The sequence below is a fragment of the Ptychodera flava genome, chromosome 6 (assembly GCF_041260155.1).
Source record: "Ptychodera flava strain L36383 chromosome 6, AS_Pfla_20210202, whole genome shotgun sequence".
NCBI classification, from domain to species: Eukaryota; Metazoa; Hemichordata; class Enteropneusta; family Ptychoderidae; genus Ptychodera; species Ptychodera flava.
In genome coordinates, this window is record NC_091933.1 from 9,848,133 (window position 1) to 9,869,080 (window position 20,948).

Genomic DNA, 20,948 nt, shown 5'->3' on the forward strand with positions numbered 1-20,948 from the left:
CCAGTACCTGAATACTTTTCACATCAGGTAGCTTTTCAGCATTCACATATGGACATTTTATCTCAACTATGCCAAGAACAGTGCGATCACAACTATCAATTACAATGCCATCAATGCTCACACCAAACCATGGGTTGTGTTTGTCTACAACAAGACCCCTCTTTTCTACAATAATGTCACAGCACTTTCCTTTCATCATCGCAGTATAAACTTCACATGCAGTGCTTTCATACTTTTGACCATGCTGGCAGGCCTTTGGTTTCTGCATTGCTGCGTTCTGACCATACTGGAATATTCTCCTAATCACAGCATCTGGTGGTGTTGACTTTCGCTGTTTACATATTTCTCCGACAATTGATGCTGTGATGCGACCTAATATTTAAAAATACAATAAACCAATAGTATGAGCTATAACATATATGACACAGAATTGACATACACATGTGTGCACTTGCCTTTTTTCAAACCATCTCATAAAGTAGCTCACTGCCTCCACATATATTGTCATTCTATTCATCTAATGTGAACTTTTTCCTGCAAAGTTGTTAAGACTTCCTAGCCTGTAAACTGGCATTGACATAAATATAGATAATAGTTTCAAGTAAAACATAAAAACTAAAATTGTTCGGTACAAATCTGTTTCAAGTCAAGTCACTCAAATTATATGAAATGAGAAACTTTTTTGCTTGACTGCTCCTGACTGATTTGTTTGGATAGCAACAACTTGACGAAATGATGACTAACAGCATACTAGGCTAGCATTAATATTTACCCTTCCGTTCTTTCATCCACTCTGCACAGTTTGCCTGCTCTCTTGTTTTTTGTTCAATTCTTGTCACTTCATCTTCTGACATTGGGGTAATACTGCTGTAGTAGGTAACGCAGGTGTCTTTGAATATTTGACTTTCAATATCGGTGTCATCACTGTAGGAGGGTTGTTCTCCAAATGTAGACTCAACATTATTAACACGCATTAAGTGATGATCTGTTCCTGTAAAAGGTAAAAAAAATTATAAAACATGTGTTGTAGTGCAACTTTTGTTGGGTTGTGAAGAATGACAAAGTTTGAACATCTGTCAATGTATTATCAAGCAGAGTTCTTTTTAACATTTTTAATTAAATACTAACCGTTGTATTCTTCTCTTTCACTGTTACATCAGGAACATCATTAGGCACACTTGATTGACCATGCTGACTAAGTTTCTGTGAAAATAAAAAAAAATGGATTTACTTGGATTATTGCGGTATAATCAGTGTTCTCACTGGGTTTCAAGCAAACAAGGGTGACTAATTTTATGATAAAGCTTACAGAGACAGAAGTGTCTTGAAAGCTATATTTCACACACATAATGGGCTTGGAATAAAGAGCATGACAATCCTCACATCATAGTTTGTCACAGGTGTGAATGATCTACATTGTGTGTATTGAATCACTTTCACTTTGGACAAAGAACCTTCTGCTACTGACAACAACTTGCAGGAGGAGGACAGAATAAAAAATACATCAGGGCAGCAAGTAAGACAGCAGGGTGGCAGGAAAAAAGAGGGCAGAAATGGACTGCTAAAAGCCCCTGGGGAGAACCCTGAGTATAGTTGTAATAGTGGAGTGGCGGCCTGTCTAAATATTTTCAGGTTTCAAATAAAGACATACTTTCACATATGTTACATGCTACAGCCAATTTTTGTGAAGAATGTGAGGTCCTATGAAGAATGCATCATGTATTTGTACTTGTATGCACTTAATACCTGTAAAGAAGAAACTTATTTACCTTGGCATTTTCATTCACAATGTGGTCTTCGTCATAGAATTTGACCCATGAGCATGATTGATTGCACTGTGACATCTTCTGGTACAGCTCTTTCAAATGGGGCCTTGAGACTTCTCTGTGTTCGGGAATCCGGCAATCATAGTTTTCTCCTAAAATATACAAATCAGTAATTTTGTCGATATTTTAACACTCAAGAACATTCATTTTGTTATTTGATAAGGAATAAGTAATATGTTTGTCATTTGTTGCATTCTGATACAAGGCAAAGCAAAATATGTGGGTTATGTATGTGCTTTGTGAGCTTACCAAACTTGATTTTTATCTGTATTCATAATGACAAATATATAGCGGTGACAATAAAGAATAAAAGTGACTTACTGGTTTTGTTGGTCATCACAGAAATGGTTTTTCCATATTCAATTTTCAGCATTTGCACTTCTGAAATTGGTTTTGGTGTGACTTTCAAGCTGGCTGGCTTTTTCCATGTGCACAGTTTCTCAGTACATGTAGTTGATGGCATTGCAATCATCCCAAGAGCTATGTAGTTTTCTAATGAAAACAGCAGCGCTCCCATGTGACTACAGGCTTCACCCAATCTGGAAATATTATTAAAATAGAATAGTTAACAATCATTGAATGTAATATGGGATGGAATTTTGAAGTCCAACCGCAAAACAAAGTATTATTTCAAATATCATTGACAGTGTGAAGAGCTTGGATCATTATACCACAAATGTTTCTATAAGGGGGCGTGGCACATGCTAAATTGCCCATAGGCTTTTATATCAGATTTCAAATGAGCATTCAGGAACGGTACAACATAATAACAAAAGAATGACGATATAACAAGGACAACTGCTTGTCGGATGTACATGTTCGCCTGATAAACTGAAAGTGAGAACAGCTAGTTGGCAGGAAGCACAACATCATTCAGCCACATATGTTCCAACAAGGGGGCGTGCCACATGCTACCCTGTCAATGGGCTTGTTGTATACCATTTTTTAAATTAGCATTCAGAAGAGATACGATATAACAACAAAACAATGACGATATAACAATGACATCTGCTTGTCGGGTGTACATGTACTCGTGATAAACTGAAAGTGAGAACGGCTAGTCGGCAGGAAGTGTCAACATTGGCCTACTTACCCAGCTACACAACGGCATTTTCCTCCGTAGATGTCTCCGGTCGTCTTGTTTAGGCAAACGTACGCTCGGTATAATCGGTCAGTACTTTCTGAAGGCATAACTTGTGCTCTTACTATTAAAAATCTGGTTTGAACGTTAGCTTCTATGTTTTGTACGTAGCCTTCATGGAACAGTCGATACGATCGCAGAGTCTTATATTGCCGCATGGAGTCACCGTCATAGGACTTGTCTGTACTGTAAATTAGGTATTCTTTCATTTTCTCCATGCCAAAATCAGTAGGAATATATTTCAGGTCTCTCGTCCAGTTCTCTTGAATTCGATCGAACCGTAGAGAATTATATTCTTCTTGCAGTTCTGAAGGGAGAATCTTCAACCGCTTGTCCTCGAGTTCGGCGCAACTGCGATCTGAGCCATCGCCTGATCGGTTAAGGCCCTCCACCAAACAAATCCGATCAATAAGATCGTCTTTCCTTCCTGACGTCTTCATATTGCGATCCTTTAGAAATGCTTTCAGCTCAGACGCCTTCCATCGCTTCAGTATTTTGTAGGTCAGAGTACTTTTAGGAAGATCGGCTGCGTTCTGCTCATCACTGTCGTACGCCATGACTTGTAAACTATGCTAGTCTGTACGGACCGCGGACCGGAAGTAAAGTTGCCCCCCAAAGCAAAACTCACGCGCTTTCTCGGGCTAAACGAGATCTCGGCGGCCATTTAAGAATAAGGTCAATTGGTAACCTGATGATGTGCATGAACCATGTTGAAGGCACTGTAGGACAGTTTGGGTCCAACAGATGCCGTCCCTATGCTGTAAATCACACCTAAAGCAGCGCCACTTACCACATAAAGGCCTATGAAAATATGTCAAAAACCTATATGACTGCTACATATGCCACATGCTCACCTTAGCCCACCATTGCTGCTCATTTCTTGCCCAACAGATGGAAATATGGAACTGTGCTTGGCAGGATATTCCCATATAGCTCCTGTACTTTGATAAATCTCTTTGTTTTCCAGGGTTTGCCCAAAGATCTCTATCTTAGATGTCTGTTACAATGGAATCTGTGTCTATTATAAAGTAAATGTCTTTGTTAATCATTCAGTATATCAGTATATGAAGAAGCTAACATATAATTCACCCCTACTCACTTTTTCACAATTTTATGTGATTTTTCAAAAGACCCAAAACCACAAATTGAGAATGCACTTGTCTTAATTTTATTGCAGAAAAAGTGTGAGCAGTATTGGCCATCAGAGGGTACAGAGCAGTATGGTTCCATTGAAGTCACATTGGAGGACACTAACAATCTGGCTGCATACACTATCAGAAGATTTACAGTTAAAAATTGTAAAGCTAAAAAGGTAAGGCTTAAGGTAGTTGCGCCTCAAAGCTAAAAAGCTTACAGGTTTTCCCAAACTTTCCTGACAAAAACTTCCAACAGTACTCTCACTAAATCCAGGAATTAAAATCTGAGGTCACTGTACAAAGTTTGGTACAAGCAAACAGACTGACCAACACATTAGCGATACTACACCAGTGTACTTATTGCATGTCATATAGTAGCCCTGGAATTTTCCAGAGAGAGAAACTATCACCATGTGAAAGTATAGTGTAAGCTTTCTTCCTGTCTTAGCAATGTTGAGTGTTATCTCTTCAAATGCTGATACACTTTCTATTGTTTGGTCAGCTACTTTGTTTCAGGTTTTTACCCTTCACATGTATGTGTTGCAAATAGCAAGTCAGTGAGTCAGATGCTTATGTGTATTCACTTGAAACGAAATTGTCACAGAGTTTCAGTTTTCACTCTCAAGGAACTCTGGTTTTATCATGAGGTAATACCAGGTATTTCCCCAGGAAACACATGTTAAAGCACTGTTGTAGGAGCTGTTCAATAACGAAGCAGCACAAAATTAAATGCCAAAGTGGGAAGTGATTATCAGATGAAAAGGACACAGCTTCAAATCCTGCAATATTGTGTTACGAAGGCTTCAATTATTCAGGTGATTTTGTCACGATAATTGAAGTGAAACTAATGTCATTGTATGATATCATAAACCCAAAATAGACCCTGGTTTTCTTGCAGATCTATGATTGATAATTTCTCAAAGGTGTTTTACTCAACCAGTGTTTATCTTTTGGGGTCACGTAGATGATAAAGTGAATAAATAATTCATCATGAAAATATAATTATTCATTTATGGCTAGTTATAACACATCGTTATTGTAAAGACAAGAGAAAGGATGGCTGTCAGTTTGGTGTTTTCATTACATTCAGCAGACAAATATCACACAGACATTGAATTTCCATTCAATGGATGGTATCTACAGTGAAATGCATTTAGTGAGACACAAGATTAGGTCATCACTAAACAAAAAATCTGTTTATTTTTAGTTGATCAATAAATTATTGCTGCCTGTGTCTGTGCATTCATTTTTGTTTCCTGAGGAAGAAAGATACTGGTATGTTGTTCCACAATTCCTGATGAGTCTGCTCTGAATCTGCTCACCCATTTGATATCCGTTGACTCTTGATGTTGGCACACATACGAATATAAAAAAAGATAATTCCATAGGACTGACTGATACCATGTTCATACTGGGGTAAAACTGGAAAAATTTTAGAGACATTAGTTGTGACATGCAAACAGGAAAGATTAATAATTTGAGCCTATGTTTGTCCACACAGACAAAGCTAAGTCTTTGTTTTGGTGTTTGAGCCGGCTTAGTTCTGTGGCTTGCATCAGCCAAGTTAGACCAAGGTCAGGGGTTGTGGTTTATTTAATAATCAATGTTGATGAAGTTTAGGAGCATGGATCAACTTACAAAGCATAAGAGCATGGATATCTCTACTGAGATTAATATCAGGGGTTCTTGCCAGTTTCCTATACTAAACTACAAGTGCGGTTTTTGTGGCACTTTTTCATAATTTTTAAAACCAAGCTTTTGTTACAGCCCACCACCAAGGAAGAATACCCATGTTTAAAGTAGTAATTATGGAATGAACAGCAAGATATTTCACATAGTACCCTGATTTAGAGTTTTACTTGCATCAAAGCAGGGGACTACAAGTTGGTGTATCTTAAACTCTTCCTATCATTACATTTTGTGAACTGCACGTTAACATTTGTCACCGTCGTGATAACACAGTGTGGATTTGTTACATTACAGCAGGTCAGAGGTCAGCATGGAGAGAGAATGGTGTATCAGTACCACTACACTGCATGGCCAGACCATGGCATACCTGAAGATAGTCTCCCAGTGATTTCATTCGTTAAAAAATCTTCAGCTGCAAATCCACCAGACGCCGGTCCCATCATAGTGCATTGCAGGTACGATATAGTATTATTGAACGGCTACAATTAGCCTTCCTAAATTTACATCTCAACATTCTATTTGCTAACATTCCACAGTTTCACATGTGAATATGATCGATATTTTTCAAGTTCACTCTCGACTGGCTCAATTATAGAGGTACCGGTAGTACAAAAAGTACAGGGAATTGAAAAGTGACGTAAATTGCTGGCAACTTTACAAGGAGACATGTTTTTACATAACTTCATACTGAACAGTGCTCACTGTGTCTCTTTTTACATTTTATTCACCTTAAAAGTTTCTGTACATTCAATTCAAAAAGTTTGATAAAGTAATGTTTGTTCCATGAATGTGCAGTGTACAGGAAATACAGTATTGGAGTTAAAAAATTACTAATGACTTGTTGCAAATGTACAATCATCAGATCATTGCACTTGTATTTTGTAAGTGTTGAATATGTGAATTACACTTTCATTGAGGCATTACAATGTTCATTACAATTAATTCATTGTGTGCTTGTATTGTATCATGTTAAAGGTATACAGTCACCTGTAATCTAAATATGCCCATATATGGTCAAAGGGGCGTTCCTTGGTATTCAAAATGCCCATGTGAGGGCGCTGGTTTAAAAAGCGGCCACCCGCTTAAAATCTGTGATTGGTTAGATTTTCTCTTTCCATGGTAACTGTAGCAAAATTGGAACAGTTGACAGTATATCTTTAACACAACTGCACTCAGTAAAATTAGCTAATTTTAATTCTCCTCAACCAAATTTGTTCTGCACATTTTCCAGTGCTGGTGTTGGTAGAACAGGAACGTACATAGTAATTGACACCATGTTGAAACAAATCCAAGACACTGATAGGATCAATGTAGTGGCGTTTATGAAACATATCAGACAGCAGAGAAACTACCTTGTACAAACAGAGGTAAGATATACCTGTACCACTGTCAAGATATTCTAATTTTGCACAGTGATTCTGGTTTGATTTTTTGGAAAATTTCATTGTGGTTGTTAGACTATAAAATGTCAAACTTCACTGAAACTCACTTGAAAGTCATGGAGGCAAAAAATGTAGAAATCAGACATGGAACTTTGTCATCATTTTGACAAGTCTCAGACATGCCTTTCAACTGCTACTGAATTGTATAGCTATATTTGTAGAATTTCAATCCAACAATAGACTATGTAAAGTTTTATTTTTACCTAGCGCAGTGTTTTTGTTAAGCTTTGGGAAGATAGGGAAATGGTGCAGGTACCATTTCTGTCATCCCCTTATAGGATTACATTGATGAAACAGGGGAACCCCGACCAAATTACTGGAGAACCCTGGTAAAATTTCCCAGAGTAATGGCTTTAACAAGCACTGTTACAGTAGCTGTTTCAACAACCTCAGAGATATCACCTGAAATCTGTCGTGGTAAAGCAATATTCAAAGCCTTCCATCCAACACAATGTGGTACATTCTTCATACTCTGTAGCTATTCTAGGGGATTATCGTGTTGTGTATTCACATCCTAACCACTTGACATTTCAACAGATTCAGTACACTTTCCTCCATGATGCGCTGTTGGAAGCAATTCGCTGTGGTGACACTGACATCAACTTGGACAATTACAAGAATTACTTGGACCAATTGGAACAGGAAATATTAGTGCCCAATGAGGTTGAAATTTCCCGTCTGGAAAAACAACTCATGGTAAAGATAACCTTGACTTCTATGAAGCATGTTTTTTTATTATTTCACTCGACAAATACATGCAAGCAATATGGTAAATTTCTAATCTGAGCTGTTTAATCACAACTGATCATATCACTTTGTTTATTTCAGTGATTTCTGAAAGTTTAAGGAATCTGTCACCATTAGTGACAGTATCCAATAATCAATTTCCATACAAAAGCAATTTGAGACAACATCCACCACCAAAAACTGTTTTTTGGTGCTTCTTTATCAAAACATGAATTAGAAAGAGGACCAACATGCCTCCCTTATTGTATAAGAATGTATGCAAATTTGCTTCAACTTAGTGACTTTTACATGTAGGTAATATGCTCCTTGAAATTTAAAAACAACTTTTACTCAAGCTTTCCTTAAGGAAACTTTCACTCGCTTTCTTTGCAAAATCAAGAATGAAAATCATGGGTCACAATGCAAATTTTTCTGCCATAGAAACAAATAACCTTAAATTTACCGATATTTGAAATTCAAGATGGCTACCATCCCTGTGTTAACTCCATGGGGAGAAATCATATTTTTGATTTTCACGAGAAAAAGATTGTGGAAACTTGACTTACTACACCGAGAGCTTCAAAATGAGCCCCTACAAGCAGTAGATCAGAACATTATTGGAAAAATTTGAGTCCAAATATCTGTCCCAAAGGCAGAAATTTTGCAGACCCTTACCGAAATTTTAGGCCTCCCGCAAACTGTTACTGCAAATTTGCCGCAAGCTTTGCAGTAAATTTGCAGCAAACTATTGCCGCAAATATGCGGGTGGTTCATTTTTCAGATGCAAATTAGGTTCTTGTGAACTTGCTGCAAATATGCAGCAAACTCCCTGCCGCAACGTTGCTGCAAACTCTTTGCAGCAAATTTGCGGCACAATCCTTGCAGCAAACTTGCGGCAAATCAATTTGAATGTTACTGAAAATTTGCCGCAAACTCCATACAGCAAATTATTTTATTTGCGCTGACCATTGTTTCTCGTGAAACTGGTATTTCAGTGTGTAGTTGGATAAAACACATCTTGTGCTGTCCACAGTCGGCCAATATATAAATATTATTTATCCAACTTAACTCTGAAATACCAATTTCACGAGAAACAATGGTCAGCGCAAATAAAGTTATTATAAACAAAAAGATGACAGAGAAAAAAAGGTTAAATTCAATTGTGGTACAATTTATTTTATATGCCATGTTCATTTCATGCCACATAAGTGTCATGATCATGTCAAGATTTTCATTTGACTTGAGAAGTTTCATGTAACATTTACATTACTGTCAAAGGCTGCGATTTGGCTTTCTGTTCTCTGAATTTCTTGTCCCTTTAGTGTACCAGCAATGGATTCTGAAAAATATAAATCGTTCAGCGAAGAGTGTAAGTCTTTACCGTTTGACCAAACATTGTAAATTTCATGAAAGAAATCGATAATTATTTGAAAATGAGACAAAATCAAGTTGAAAAATTGAAGCAGGAAATGCATAAATATTCATGATCGAAATTAAATTAATAATGATTAAAATGTCCGACAGCGGACAACTCGCCGTATGTTGTTTACATACACGACGGCGACAATCTGCACATCTGCAAAAATCTCAGCACTTACTGTAAGTAACTGTTGCGAAAGTGAATTCAGTATGAATCAGTACTCGACGAAAATTTATCTTTAGGTAAAGATTGCAATACAACGATTACAGAACATAATTATAGCGATCGATGTACAGACGAACGGTACATTGACTTACATTTCTGAACGGCTCGCAGACGCTGGACGATTCCCGGTCCGGTTGCAGGTCTCACCGTGCTGTGTGTAAATACCGTACTCAGAAAATATAGTCGGCATCTTTACTGCCGCTCGCGTTCACAAATTTAGAACTCCGCCTGTCCCTGGTACTGTATACACGTTTTTGCAACTATGTGATATCATTTGGCTGGCGATTCCATAGAAAGATCACGAAATTGTCCACTAGAAAACTCCCTGCTCACAGTACGCAGCCGACACTGGCCGATGGTACGAAAATCTAACTTCCCGCCGATCAAGCCTCATGACGATAACGGAAGTTGCGATCTATAAATCATTACGCGATTGATAATGTAGTCCCGTTTTTAAATGCTGGAATTGGCTCTACATCTGCACCAATCCGTTATATTTCAAACTTAATATAGCATTTAATTTATTAGTTTTAATGAAAATGGTTATTTTTATCATAGAAAGACTAAAAAGAGAGTAAAAATTCTTTCAGCACGAAGAATCAATATCAATGCGCGAACTGACCTTGATGAACCGTGACCGGAGAGTGTAAACATGTCGGCTGCTTGCAGCTGATCCACAGGACGTGTTGGACGTCGGTGAAGCGGCGCTTTGAATTTTCGTACAGCTACTCGGGATGGAGTGTAATCCTAAATCACAAATTTGTGCTCGGCAATACAACTCTAACGCTGAAAACATGGACAAAAGCCTTTTACCTCGACCCATGTTATCAGAAGGCGAGATTTTGTCAGCGGCATCGATGGGACAGAGTGTAAGCTGCAGTGCATTGTATGTACCGTATACATGTACTATATTGATGGGATGAATAGCTTGGAGCACAGCCACTACTCTGCTTGGAGGTAGTAGCGGAAACATTACTGTACAGATTTGCAGTAACAAAAGTCTACGACGTTCCTTACAGACCATCATCAAACGCACATTTCGTTCGAAACTGTTTGCATTTTGGTATCATTCGCAGAAAATACAGGGTGTAACTTGCAAGACAGACAAGTCCCTGTTTCAAAAATTTGTTTCCCTAAAATTTCAGTTTTCGATCCAACCATAATTTACCCAACCAGATTGTCAAAGGCACTTTTATTACATCATGTCACTGCAGTATATACTATAGATGCACTCTATATCCATGCAATGCTTTCACCAGCATAACTGAAGCTGTTCATTATCTAGCATTACCAGTTATTATAATTTAAAAAGTGGATTGTCTGTTATGAAATAAAGGAACATAAAATATAAATGAAAGATCAATTTTATGTTGCTTACACATGACTGGTCACGAAGTGCAACAGTACTCAGTGTGTAGTGTGTACTCCCTGGTAATGAAATAGTGGGAAATATGTCAATCATGTGTTGCTGCATATTTGCAGCAATAATCTGGTTTGCCGCAAAATTTGCAGCAAACTTAGTCGTTTGCAGCAAATTTGCTGCAAACTGACTTAAGGGTTTGCAGGAGGGTCACATCTACCTGCAAACTTCTGCAACTCCTTCCTGCAAGCTATATGCTTGCTGCATATTTGCAGCAAACTTACGGCAAATTTGCAGTAGAAATAATTTTCGGTAAGGGGAGTAATTCTGAAACAAACAAGTAATCAAATAGACTGGCAGGGAGACAATAGTCTGAGATGAGTTTGACTATCTGTGTTTAATTACTCTCTTGACACAGTTTGCCATGTGATAAGTGGTAGCAGTTGTCTTCGTGTCAGCTAATAGAAGTTACCAAACCTTATGTAAATATATTGTCTATCAAGTTGATTTTGATAAACAGCTGATAAAGAGCTGCCATCTTAATCGTACCACACAGGTCATTTCGAGAATAACACAGGCAAGGATGGGCCTGAGGCAGTCATGTTTGAGGTGGAGAAAGCAAGACTGAAAGGTTGGCCACCATTACTTTGCTATGATAGAGTGGCAGTACTCTGAGAAAAGCAGCAGTGTGTACAATAATCTTTCGGAACTGTAGTGATGGTTGTTATTCAGGATTTTGTCTTGTAATCCTTGTCTTTCAGAGAATCAACAAATATTCGCCAAAGGAATATGAGCTGCAGTCAGCATTGCGTCCTTACAATAAAGTCAAGAATAGAAGCCTTGATATGCTGCCAGGTATGTCTCTACAAACTATCAATGTTATAAAATCACCATCAGTGTTACTCTGACAACCCACCATCTTTGATATGAATAATCGTTAAACTTTCGTTCATCAACATTTGTTCTGCCAGTGTATTGTTGGACAGTCAGAAACATTTACCATAAAAATGTGTAATTGACAGGCGTTTGTAGGCCTAGGCTTCGAGCTGTCTAGCTTGGAGCAGGCTGTATTGCGATATTCAATTATGGCCGCTATCAAAACTTGCAAATGCTGTACATATTGAAACATAGTATTACTAATTTATTATTCCATCCATGCTAATATTTGACCATCAAACTGTTATTATCATAACTGGCTTCCCGCTCTTGCTTTGTACAAGCTGGGTAATGTCATAAAGCCAAACTATCTGTAATTAGTAAAGCTGTGTCAGTAACATCTGAGTGAAGTGGTTGAACTTTTAGAAATTCATTTGATGCAAAATTTTTGTCATTTCCCTTTCCCAATTCTGCACAATTCTCAACATTTCTTTGTTCAACTCCATAACAAAAACAGACCTGACTCTGTAGAATCCACAACTGTCTCCTCGCAGTTACAGAACACATCTACCGTAACACATTATATGATGGTACATTATTCCACAAATGACGAAAAATTTTCTTTTTAACATCTGCAGTGGAAAGATCAAGAGTGAAGTTGGTACCGAAACCAGCAGAAGATGGCTCAGATTATATCAATGGATCTTTCCTTCAGGTTTGTTTTCAACAAAAGTGACCTGACCTGTTAGAACACAACTTTCACAAGTCATTTTCATCTTGATGTTTCTTTTCGATGTATGTCAACATATTTGAGTAGCAAAGAGGCATGAATTAATAATTTCACAAAGACAAATAATTTCAAAATTATTTTGTTCTTGTTATGGAAGTTGGATCTGTTCTTCATAGAGCTATCACTGACTTTGTAATTTATTTTGATTTTCATCTTATTAGGGCTGTATGGTGACATATCAATCACACAAATTTCCTCACACACTTTATCAAATTTCACCATTTGTACTTGATATCATTACAGGGTTATAGGTCAAATCAAGAATACATCATTACCCAGCATCCTATGCAAAGCACAGTAGTAGATTTTTGGAGGATGATATGGGATCAGAACTCGGAAACTATCGTCAGCCTAACCAGCATGGAAAGTATGGTAAGTTCTGTTGCTGAAATAATGAAAAATAATAGTGCTCAGTTATACAACAGCTGTTGGTAAAACTTAGTTTTATGATCTACAAGGTCTTTATAGATCCCAATTCATGTATGTATATCTACAGTAATATCACCGTCTGAGACAGGATGCAATAATACCAAGCCAGCAGGGCGCTCTTCACACGTTGAATAAATTTGATTAAGTGAGTCAGCTTGATGAGACATCTGCAATAACACATGACATGAGCTGTGCATTTTACATCACATGACATGAGCTGTGCATTTTACATCACATGACATGCTGTGAAAGTCTTGAAGCTCAAAGATATTATTATTTGGTTGGAATTTATCTCATGATGATTAATTTTGCATATTTTCCACCAGACTGCAATTATATTTCAACTCAGATTTCTCTCCTTACGCAGCTGTCCACATCAACATCACATTCATGACAATTTGTGTTATGTCCCAGCTGTATCTTGCTTTCTTTAACCATTCATCTGGAGTGATGCATCATCTCATCAGCTGTCAAACTACGTTGTTTTCCTATCCTGCTATTCAATTTCTACAAGTGCAAAATGTTGTTTCAGTTCCACTGAAATTGATGTCACTATTGACATTTAATATTATAATTGAATACTTGTCATACTTCTATAAATCAATAGATATCTGGTCCAGGGTACACCATTCCCTGTGTGTACTTGTACAATCTTATAAGCTCCACACTCCACTCAAAAGGATGTTTTGTCTTGTCATTTTCATACCTGTGATCAACTTTATCATCTGTGTAAGCTCTATGCAAAACATTGAGTGCATTAAATTTAGCATTGGTTTTTGGAATACACTCACCTCTCTCGCTAATTTTAGTGACTGCAGTTTGAAATACTAGTAATGTTGAACTAATCCAATAGCATTTGACAAAATATTATCATTATGGTACCTTAACTAAACTGTTTTATTTATTGTGCACCTTGTAGTAATAATTAATTTCACAGATCTCTGGAATCTCAAGAAATTCATATAAAAAATAATTCTGTTTATCATTGTAAGATTTCTATCAGGTACCTAAGATAGTGTGAATGCTATTAATCACAATGTATGTCAGTGGAGAGACAAGCATCCTAAAGTAGTCCCGTGTCATTTTTCATGCCGTGTTCCTGCCCTGTTTTGATAGGAGGATGGTGACTTGGTTACGTATTGGCCAACAGTTGACAACTTGAACTTTGACTGCAGTAATTTCACCGTAACATTGAAGACGGAAGAACATCACTTAAACATGATCACAAGGGATTTCCTGCTGCAGTCTAGTCAGGTAGGATTTACATCACACTGTTTGCTGTTTTCTGGTGTCTCCATTTTGAATTGAAATTGTAGACAGATTGGCAGACAGACATCAAATGTGTTGATGTTTTCTCAGAGGAGCACGGTGCTAGGTGCCAATATAACAGCTCATTATACAGGGTCTGTATGCTCCTACAGAGTCTTTGAAAGTCATTGAATTTTAAACCATCCTGGGAAACTTTGAAAAGTACCTCAAAATTAAATTGAATCCTGAAGTGGAAATTGATAAGCCACCCACCATTTTCAAAAATCATGAACTGATCTGTCACAATATCATAAGAATGATATGTAAAATGGTGTGTAAAAATGATGTACTTAAAAATGATATTTTGAAAATGGTATTTTGGACCTTAAAAAGTCATTGAAAATTGCTGAAAAATCCTTGAAAGGCTTTCAGTGTATGGACCCTGAAATGTATACAAATAAAGATAAAAAACACATCCAGTACACAGGATATCCATATAAGCTTCTCTCTATCTGTCCTTCTCTTTCTCTTCTCTCTGCAACTCTTGTAATCTTATACTGATGAAACAAAGACTACCAGCTTTCAATATCTAACCAAAGATTTCTTCCAAGTACTATCTTATCTAATGCAATGATTCTGTTTTTTTTTCCCCAGGATGATTACATGATGAATGTACGTCAGTTCCAGTATGGATACTGGCCAGAAAGTTGTACACCAGATACAATCTTTGAATTGATCATCACAGTACAGAAATGGAAACAGCAGTTTGAGGGACCTGTTACGGTGCATGACAAGTAATTCAAATTTAATTATTATCAAGTAATGATGATGGCAACAGCTTCGTATGATGATGATGATGATGATGATTATTATTAGTCCTTTGTGCCCTGTGGGCACAAAGTACTAATGTGATGACGCGGCCTCTGTTGTCGCATACAGTGGGCCATATGCTTTGGACGCAGATATCTCAGAAACGCTTCAGTAACTTTTTCTGAAATTTGGTCTAGTGGTCACTTAGGCATGTATCTCAAACGGTCTTTTTTCTTTTTTTGATTGAATCATTTTAAAGTCAAGTTTTTAGCTTTTTTTGTGAAAACCACTATTTTCAATTTTTCCTCAAAACCACTGATGTGATTATTGTGATATTTGGCATGGGTGTTCGTATAGTTGAAATGCCGTCAGAAATTCGGTGATACATGCCTTGCATTATTTTTAAACAATATTTTATCCATTTTTATTTTATATTTACTTGATTTTGACTCACTTTCGCCAAAGCTACCTTCTGCGCATGCGCACAATTGTACTATTTTTGTAGGACAAAATCTGAGTTGAAGAATCGGTGGACGCCATCTTGTTTCTCGGTCGGGGCACATTTTTTACGTTATAAACGTTTCACTGTGTATTTCAATATGTTCTATAGTTATGAAGTTGACAGTGATGCACTTTTGCGGCTGTCGTGTATTTTTTGGTACGAAAGGCGCCTTTGATCGACTGAAGAATGATGGCCTCCGTAGGCGATAAACACCGGTACCGGCAGGCATATCAGTTCTACTGAGGAAGCAATCCACTGGCCCGTATAGGTCAGGGGCTCACTTAGGGGAGAACCACTTGATTTCTGGGGGGGGTATGGAGGATTTTGAGAAAAAAAATGTCACCAGGTGAAATAAAAGAAAAAAACTAAGCCTGTAATGGCTTGAGAAAAAAAATTCTCATAACAGACAGAAATAAAAAAGGAATTGTCACAATGCAGTTGAAATGAGCAAAATTTTGGAAACTTCATCCTCATGTATTCTTTGCTGGCATGCTGCCATAGGCAGCGCAAATGTTTCTACCACAAGCAATTCTTATGTGTTTTTTTTTCCAGCGCTTACGATATAAGCATTTACTACTTTACACCTCAGTGCACTCGATGTTTTCCTTCCCTTTTCTGACCCAAGAAATCATATTTCAGGATTTCTGTTGCAATATCTCAATGGTATAGGCAATATCTAGATGGGACTATTTGACTCCTGTAAATTGTGAAAATTTAAAACACAAGACAGGAGTCAATAAACTAGTGTTAAAACCAATACATTATTCTCTCAATATAAATATGTTAGAAAGATTACAAGTCGACAATGAAAAATTGAGGAACAACAAATATAATGAAATACAATGTGTGAGCCTTGTTTCTCTGACCACAAAAGATAACATCCCCCCCTGAGAACTTAAAAGGAATTGACTGTTTTAAAGAAAAGCAGGTATAGTACTGATCACAGTTGATTTGCCAAAAAAGTGTTCTACAATTTAAAGTTGTATATATACTAGACTTTCCATTTTGTTTTCATTTGTTGGAATGTAAAATGAATACATAAAACCATCCTGTGATATGTGAAACACTGGCTTAAATTGAAAATTCACTGCTACTCCATTTGAAAAAAAAATTGATGCAGGTCTGACAGTAGAAATAAAAAAATGCTGTCTCTCTGACAAAAAACTTTCCTATACCTGCATACCCCCCGAAATCAAATGGGTCTCACCTTAATATGCGCATGCGCATATAACAAGTTAACATTGTTTTGCAAGGACTTTGAAAAATCAAACCGACGGCATCTTGTTGGTGCGAATTTTGACGTTTTGGGGTTTTTAGCATGTATTTGATGATGTTTTGTAAATATGAAGTTCACAGTGATGGTACTTTTGTTGCTGTCATGATTTTTGGCACGAAACGCTCCTTCGATAGACTGGAGAATGATTGCCTCCGTACTCGGTACTCCCCAGTACTGGCGAATCCATTGCTTAGCGAGGCAATCCCACCGGCAGCCCGTACTAATAGCTGGGTGAGAGCGAGGGAACGCTCTGTCCTTCTACCTCCATGTCATAACAAACTAGCGTCGTTTTATTAGCTCCCATAGCCATATGTATATATGGCAATGGAAGCTATTCTTATAGGCTAGGGAAATGTCTGTATGTATGTATGTCTGTATGTCTGTGTGTCTGTATGTCTGTATGTCTGTATGTCTGTCCGTCAACATCAAAAACTCCAAAACCGCTGTACATTTCATCTTGATATTTGGTGTGTACATGGATGATGGGCTGTAGATGAGATTTTGTTCAAATGAAGTTGTCATTGCCAAAAATATGCAAATTAAGTGAAAAAATGTAAAAACAGTCAAAATTGAAAAAACTCAAGAACCACTGAGCAGATTACATGAAAAATTAGCATGTAAGTACTTTGGGCTGACATGAAATGATTGTGGACATCTTGGGTCAGTATCTTGGACTTGCTATTTTTCATGAATTTTTTTGTAATTTTCTCCCATTTTTGGTCGAAAAATCTCCTGCTCTGAAACCACAAGTCCGATTGATTTGAAACTGGGTATGGAAGTGCATAGGAGTGACCTTTCCCAAATTTGGGCAAATCGTGGTGAAATTTGCATATTTTTAGTTTACACGTCCATAGACTGCCATGTATAAGGCAATCTCCATAGACTCCCATGTATAAGGCCACGAAAAATAAAAATTTAGTTTCTCATCGTATTCATATTGCAAAAAGGATGCAGTGACACAATTTTTAGTCCCCACGGATGAAGTCCAGTGAGCTTATAGATTGGGTCATGTCCGTCTGTTCGTCCATCCGTGAGTCCATCCGTTCACACATATATCTCGGATATTTTGACAAAATGTCATGTGACCTTGATGACCTTTGATCTCAAATATACATATTTGTCCATAACTCAGTAACCACAAGTGCTACCACCCTTCATATATGGTATGATGGGACAGCTTATGACGCCACATATTGTACCTCATTAATTATGCACATATCTAATTTTGAGCGAGCCAATAGAGCTAGAGGTCTGATTTTTGGTATATAGGGATAACTTAGCAAAACAATTTTTTTGACAAAATGTCACGTGACCTCGGTGACCTTTGACCTCTGATATATATATTTGTCCATAACTCAGTAACCACAAGTGCTACAACCTTCATGTATGGTATGATGGGACACCTTATGACGCGACATATTGTACCTCATTAATTATGCACATATCTAATTTTGAGTGAGCCAATAGAGCTAGAGGTCTGATTTTTGGTATATAGGGATAACTTAGCAAAACAATTTTTTTGACAAAATGTCACGTGACCTCGGTGACCATTGACCTCAAATATACATATTTGTCCATAACTCAGTAACCACAAGTGCTACAGCCTTCATGTATGGTATGATGGGACACCTTATGACGCCACATATTGTACCTCATTAATTATGTGCATATCTAATTTTGAGTGAGCCAATAGAGCTAGAGGTCTGATTTTTGGTATATAGGGATAACTTAGCAATACAATTTTTTTGACAAAATGTCACGTGACCTCGGTGACCTTTGACCTCAAATATACATATTTGTCCATAACTCAGTAACCACAAGTGCTACAGCCTTCATGTATGGTATGATGGGACACCTTATGTCGCCACATATTGTACCTCATTAATTATGCGCATATCTAATTTTGAGCGAGCCAATACAGCTAGAGGTCTGATTTTTGGTATATAGGGATAACTTAGCAATACAATTTTTTTTGACAAAAAGTCACGTGACCTCGGTGACCTTTGACCTCAAATATACATATTTGTCCATAACTCGGTAATCACAAGTGCTACACCCTTCATGTTTGGTATGATTGGTCACCTTATGACACCACATACTGTACCTCAATAATTATGCGCATATCTCATTCTGAGCGAGCCAATAGAGCTGGATGTCTGATTTTTGGTATATAGGGATACTATAGGAGAGAAATTTTTTGACCAAATGTCATGTGACCTCGATGACCTTTTACGTAAAATATATGTTTATGTCGATAAATAAGTAACCACAAGTGCTATGTCCTTTGTATTTAGTAGGATGGGAGACCTTATGACAACACACGCTTTAACCTCATTAATTATGTACACATCTAATTCTGGGCAAGCGAATAGAGCTAGAGATCTGATTTTTTGGCATATAGGGATTAATTAGGGACGGACCATTGATCTTGGGAGGGGGGTGGTCAAAAAACAGAAAAAAAAAATTTTCAGAGCAGAAAGTTAGGAAAAAAAAAATCTTCAAACTAGTTTGCAAAATAAAAAAATAAATAAATAAGAAGACAAAGGCGTAAAAAAAAAAATCTGCAAAAGTCTTTAAAATTTTGAATTTTTTTTAGATTTTACCAACAGAAAGCAACTTTCTGTATTTTTTAGTACATCCTCCCAGAACATTTTTAATTTTAATTTACACATTTAGAGTGACTGTATCCCTTATACTGGAAGTTGTGATTATCTTATCTTTTTTAGGACTTTTGTATTCTGATCACTTGAAATTATGAAATTATAGAGCCTGTTTTCTACTTGTTTCCTGCGTACAAACCAAGCAGGTACACTAGGTAAAACATTGAAACTATGGTATGGTTGTCAAGACAGAAAGTTGTATTTGCCTTTTAAGATCAAGGTAAACAGATGCAGGCCACATCAGTTTCATTTTTTTCACAGCATTTTATTGCAATGATGAATGCAAGAATGGCGTGAACAAGTAGAAACACGTCAATAATGATAAAAACAGCATATCAAGTCATTATGTATTATTTTGCTTTTAAAAAGGCATTTTCAATTCTTTTTTCTCAAAAAACAGCCTCAAAAAACAACAGCAACACATGTTTTAACATTCAACAATACACTACGTAGAATGCCATCTATCCAACAAATCCCAACACAAAAACACACAAAAGGGGTTGAACTTTGAAGTTTCTCGATAGCAAATACTGAATAAATCTGCATGAATAATCGTTTTTGTGTAGCAAATTTCAAAGAAATTGGACAAGCCCTTTCAGAGAATACAGATTTTTGACCATGAATGGCATAAATTGCCCTAAAAAGACAAATATTGAAATTTCAACACATCTATACACATCCAATCAATTTGGACATGCTGCTACAGAGAAATAGATGTTTTGATCAAAAAATGGCAACAATTGCTCTAAAAACACAAATATGCAAATTTAACTATATTATTTAGCTTATTTTAGCTTCTCAGCTTGTCAAAGCAATTGTAAATCATGAGATATGCATGATGTTTGGTGGGGTGAATGTAGCCATTTCACCACGCAGTAGGAAGGGAAGCCAGGAAACCAAAATAGTCAATTTTCAAAACTATAGGAAGCTACTGAGGAGCAAGAAGACCATGTTTCAGAGGAAGATGTGTAATCCGAAAAAAATGCTCCCAAAGTGCCACCAAATAACACCATTTTTATCTCTATTTGTCAGCTCCAACAGTAGGAGGGGGGACAACCCCCTCCTGACCTCCCCCCTGCAAAAATACTCCCCAAGTACCACCAAATAACACCATTTTAATCTCTATTTTTCAAAAGCTCCAACGGCAGGAGGGGGACACCCCCTCCTGACCACCCCCCACAAAAATACTCCCCAAGTGCCACCAAATAACACCATTTTAATCTCTATTTTTCAAAAGCTCCAACGGCAGGAGGGGGACACCCCCTCCTGACCACCCCCGCAAAAATACTCCCAAGTGCCACCAAATAACACCATTTTAATCTCTATTTTTCAAAAGCTCCAACGGCAGGAGGGGGACACCCCCTCCTGACCTCCCCCCGCAAAAATACTCCC

General features: G+C 37.3%; 2 protein-coding genes and 1 long non-coding RNA gene across 6 annotated transcripts in view; 1 reads left to right on the top strand and 2 right to left on the bottom strand.

Moving 5' to 3' along the window:
• The window catches only part of LOC139134789 (receptor-type tyrosine-protein phosphatase gamma-like), a 102,292-nt gene that overhangs the window by 69,634 nt on the left and 11,710 nt on the right, over positions 1–20,948 (top strand). For 3 of the 4 annotated variants that reach the window (XR_011552867.1, XM_070701849.1, XM_070701851.1), the window contains 9 exons: positions 4,145–4,279; positions 6,087–6,247; positions 7,024–7,159; positions 7,772–7,930; positions 11,727–11,820; positions 12,480–12,556; positions 12,875–13,003; positions 14,177–14,314; positions 14,963–15,102. Coding sequence is in view for 3 of the 4 variants with exons in the window: in XM_070701849.1 (XP_070557950.1) it covers positions 4,145–4,279; positions 6,087–6,247; positions 7,024–7,159; positions 7,772–7,930; positions 11,727–11,820; positions 12,480–12,556; positions 12,875–13,003; positions 14,177–14,314; positions 14,963–15,102 (1,169 nt within the window). In the remaining variant the exon portion in view is untranslated. The remainder of the gene's footprint in view (positions 1–4,144; positions 4,280–6,086; positions 6,248–7,023; positions 7,160–7,771; positions 7,931–11,726; positions 11,821–12,479; positions 12,557–12,874; positions 13,004–14,176; positions 14,315–14,962; positions 15,103–20,948) is intronic. The other variant, XM_070701850.1, reaches the window with a different exon arrangement.
• Positions 974–3,643, bottom strand: LOC139135996 (uncharacterized). Its single transcript, XM_070703815.1, has 5 exons — positions 2,920–3,643; positions 2,148–2,365; positions 1,770–1,918; positions 1,129–1,203; positions 974–991 (listed from the first exon to the last, which is right to left on the bottom strand). The coding sequence occupies exons 1-5, from the start codon at positions 3,522–3,524 to the stop codon at positions 974–976; spliced, it is 1,065 nt and encodes a 354-aa protein (XP_070559916.1). The 5' UTR covers positions 3,525–3,643.
• On the bottom strand, positions 9,111–9,933 carry LOC139134790 (uncharacterized). Its single transcript, XR_011552868.1, has 2 exons — positions 9,698–9,933; positions 9,111–9,299 (listed from the first exon to the last, which is right to left on the bottom strand). It is a non-coding gene; the product is annotated as an uncharacterized lncRNA (long non-coding RNA).

Coding starts and splice junctions, on each gene's coding strand:
- LOC139135996 (XM_070703815.1), bottom strand. CDS start 3,524: ATGGCGTACGACAGTGATGAGCAGAACGCAGCCGATCTTCCTAAAAGT. Junction 2,366..2,919: donor AAATGCCGTTGTGTAGCTGG/GTAAGTAGGCCA, acceptor TAATATTTCCAG/ATTGGGTGAAGCCTGTAGTC. Junction 1,919..2,147: donor TGTGATGACCAACAAAACCA/GTAAGTCACTTT, acceptor TGTATATTTTAG/GAGAAAACTATGATTGCCGG.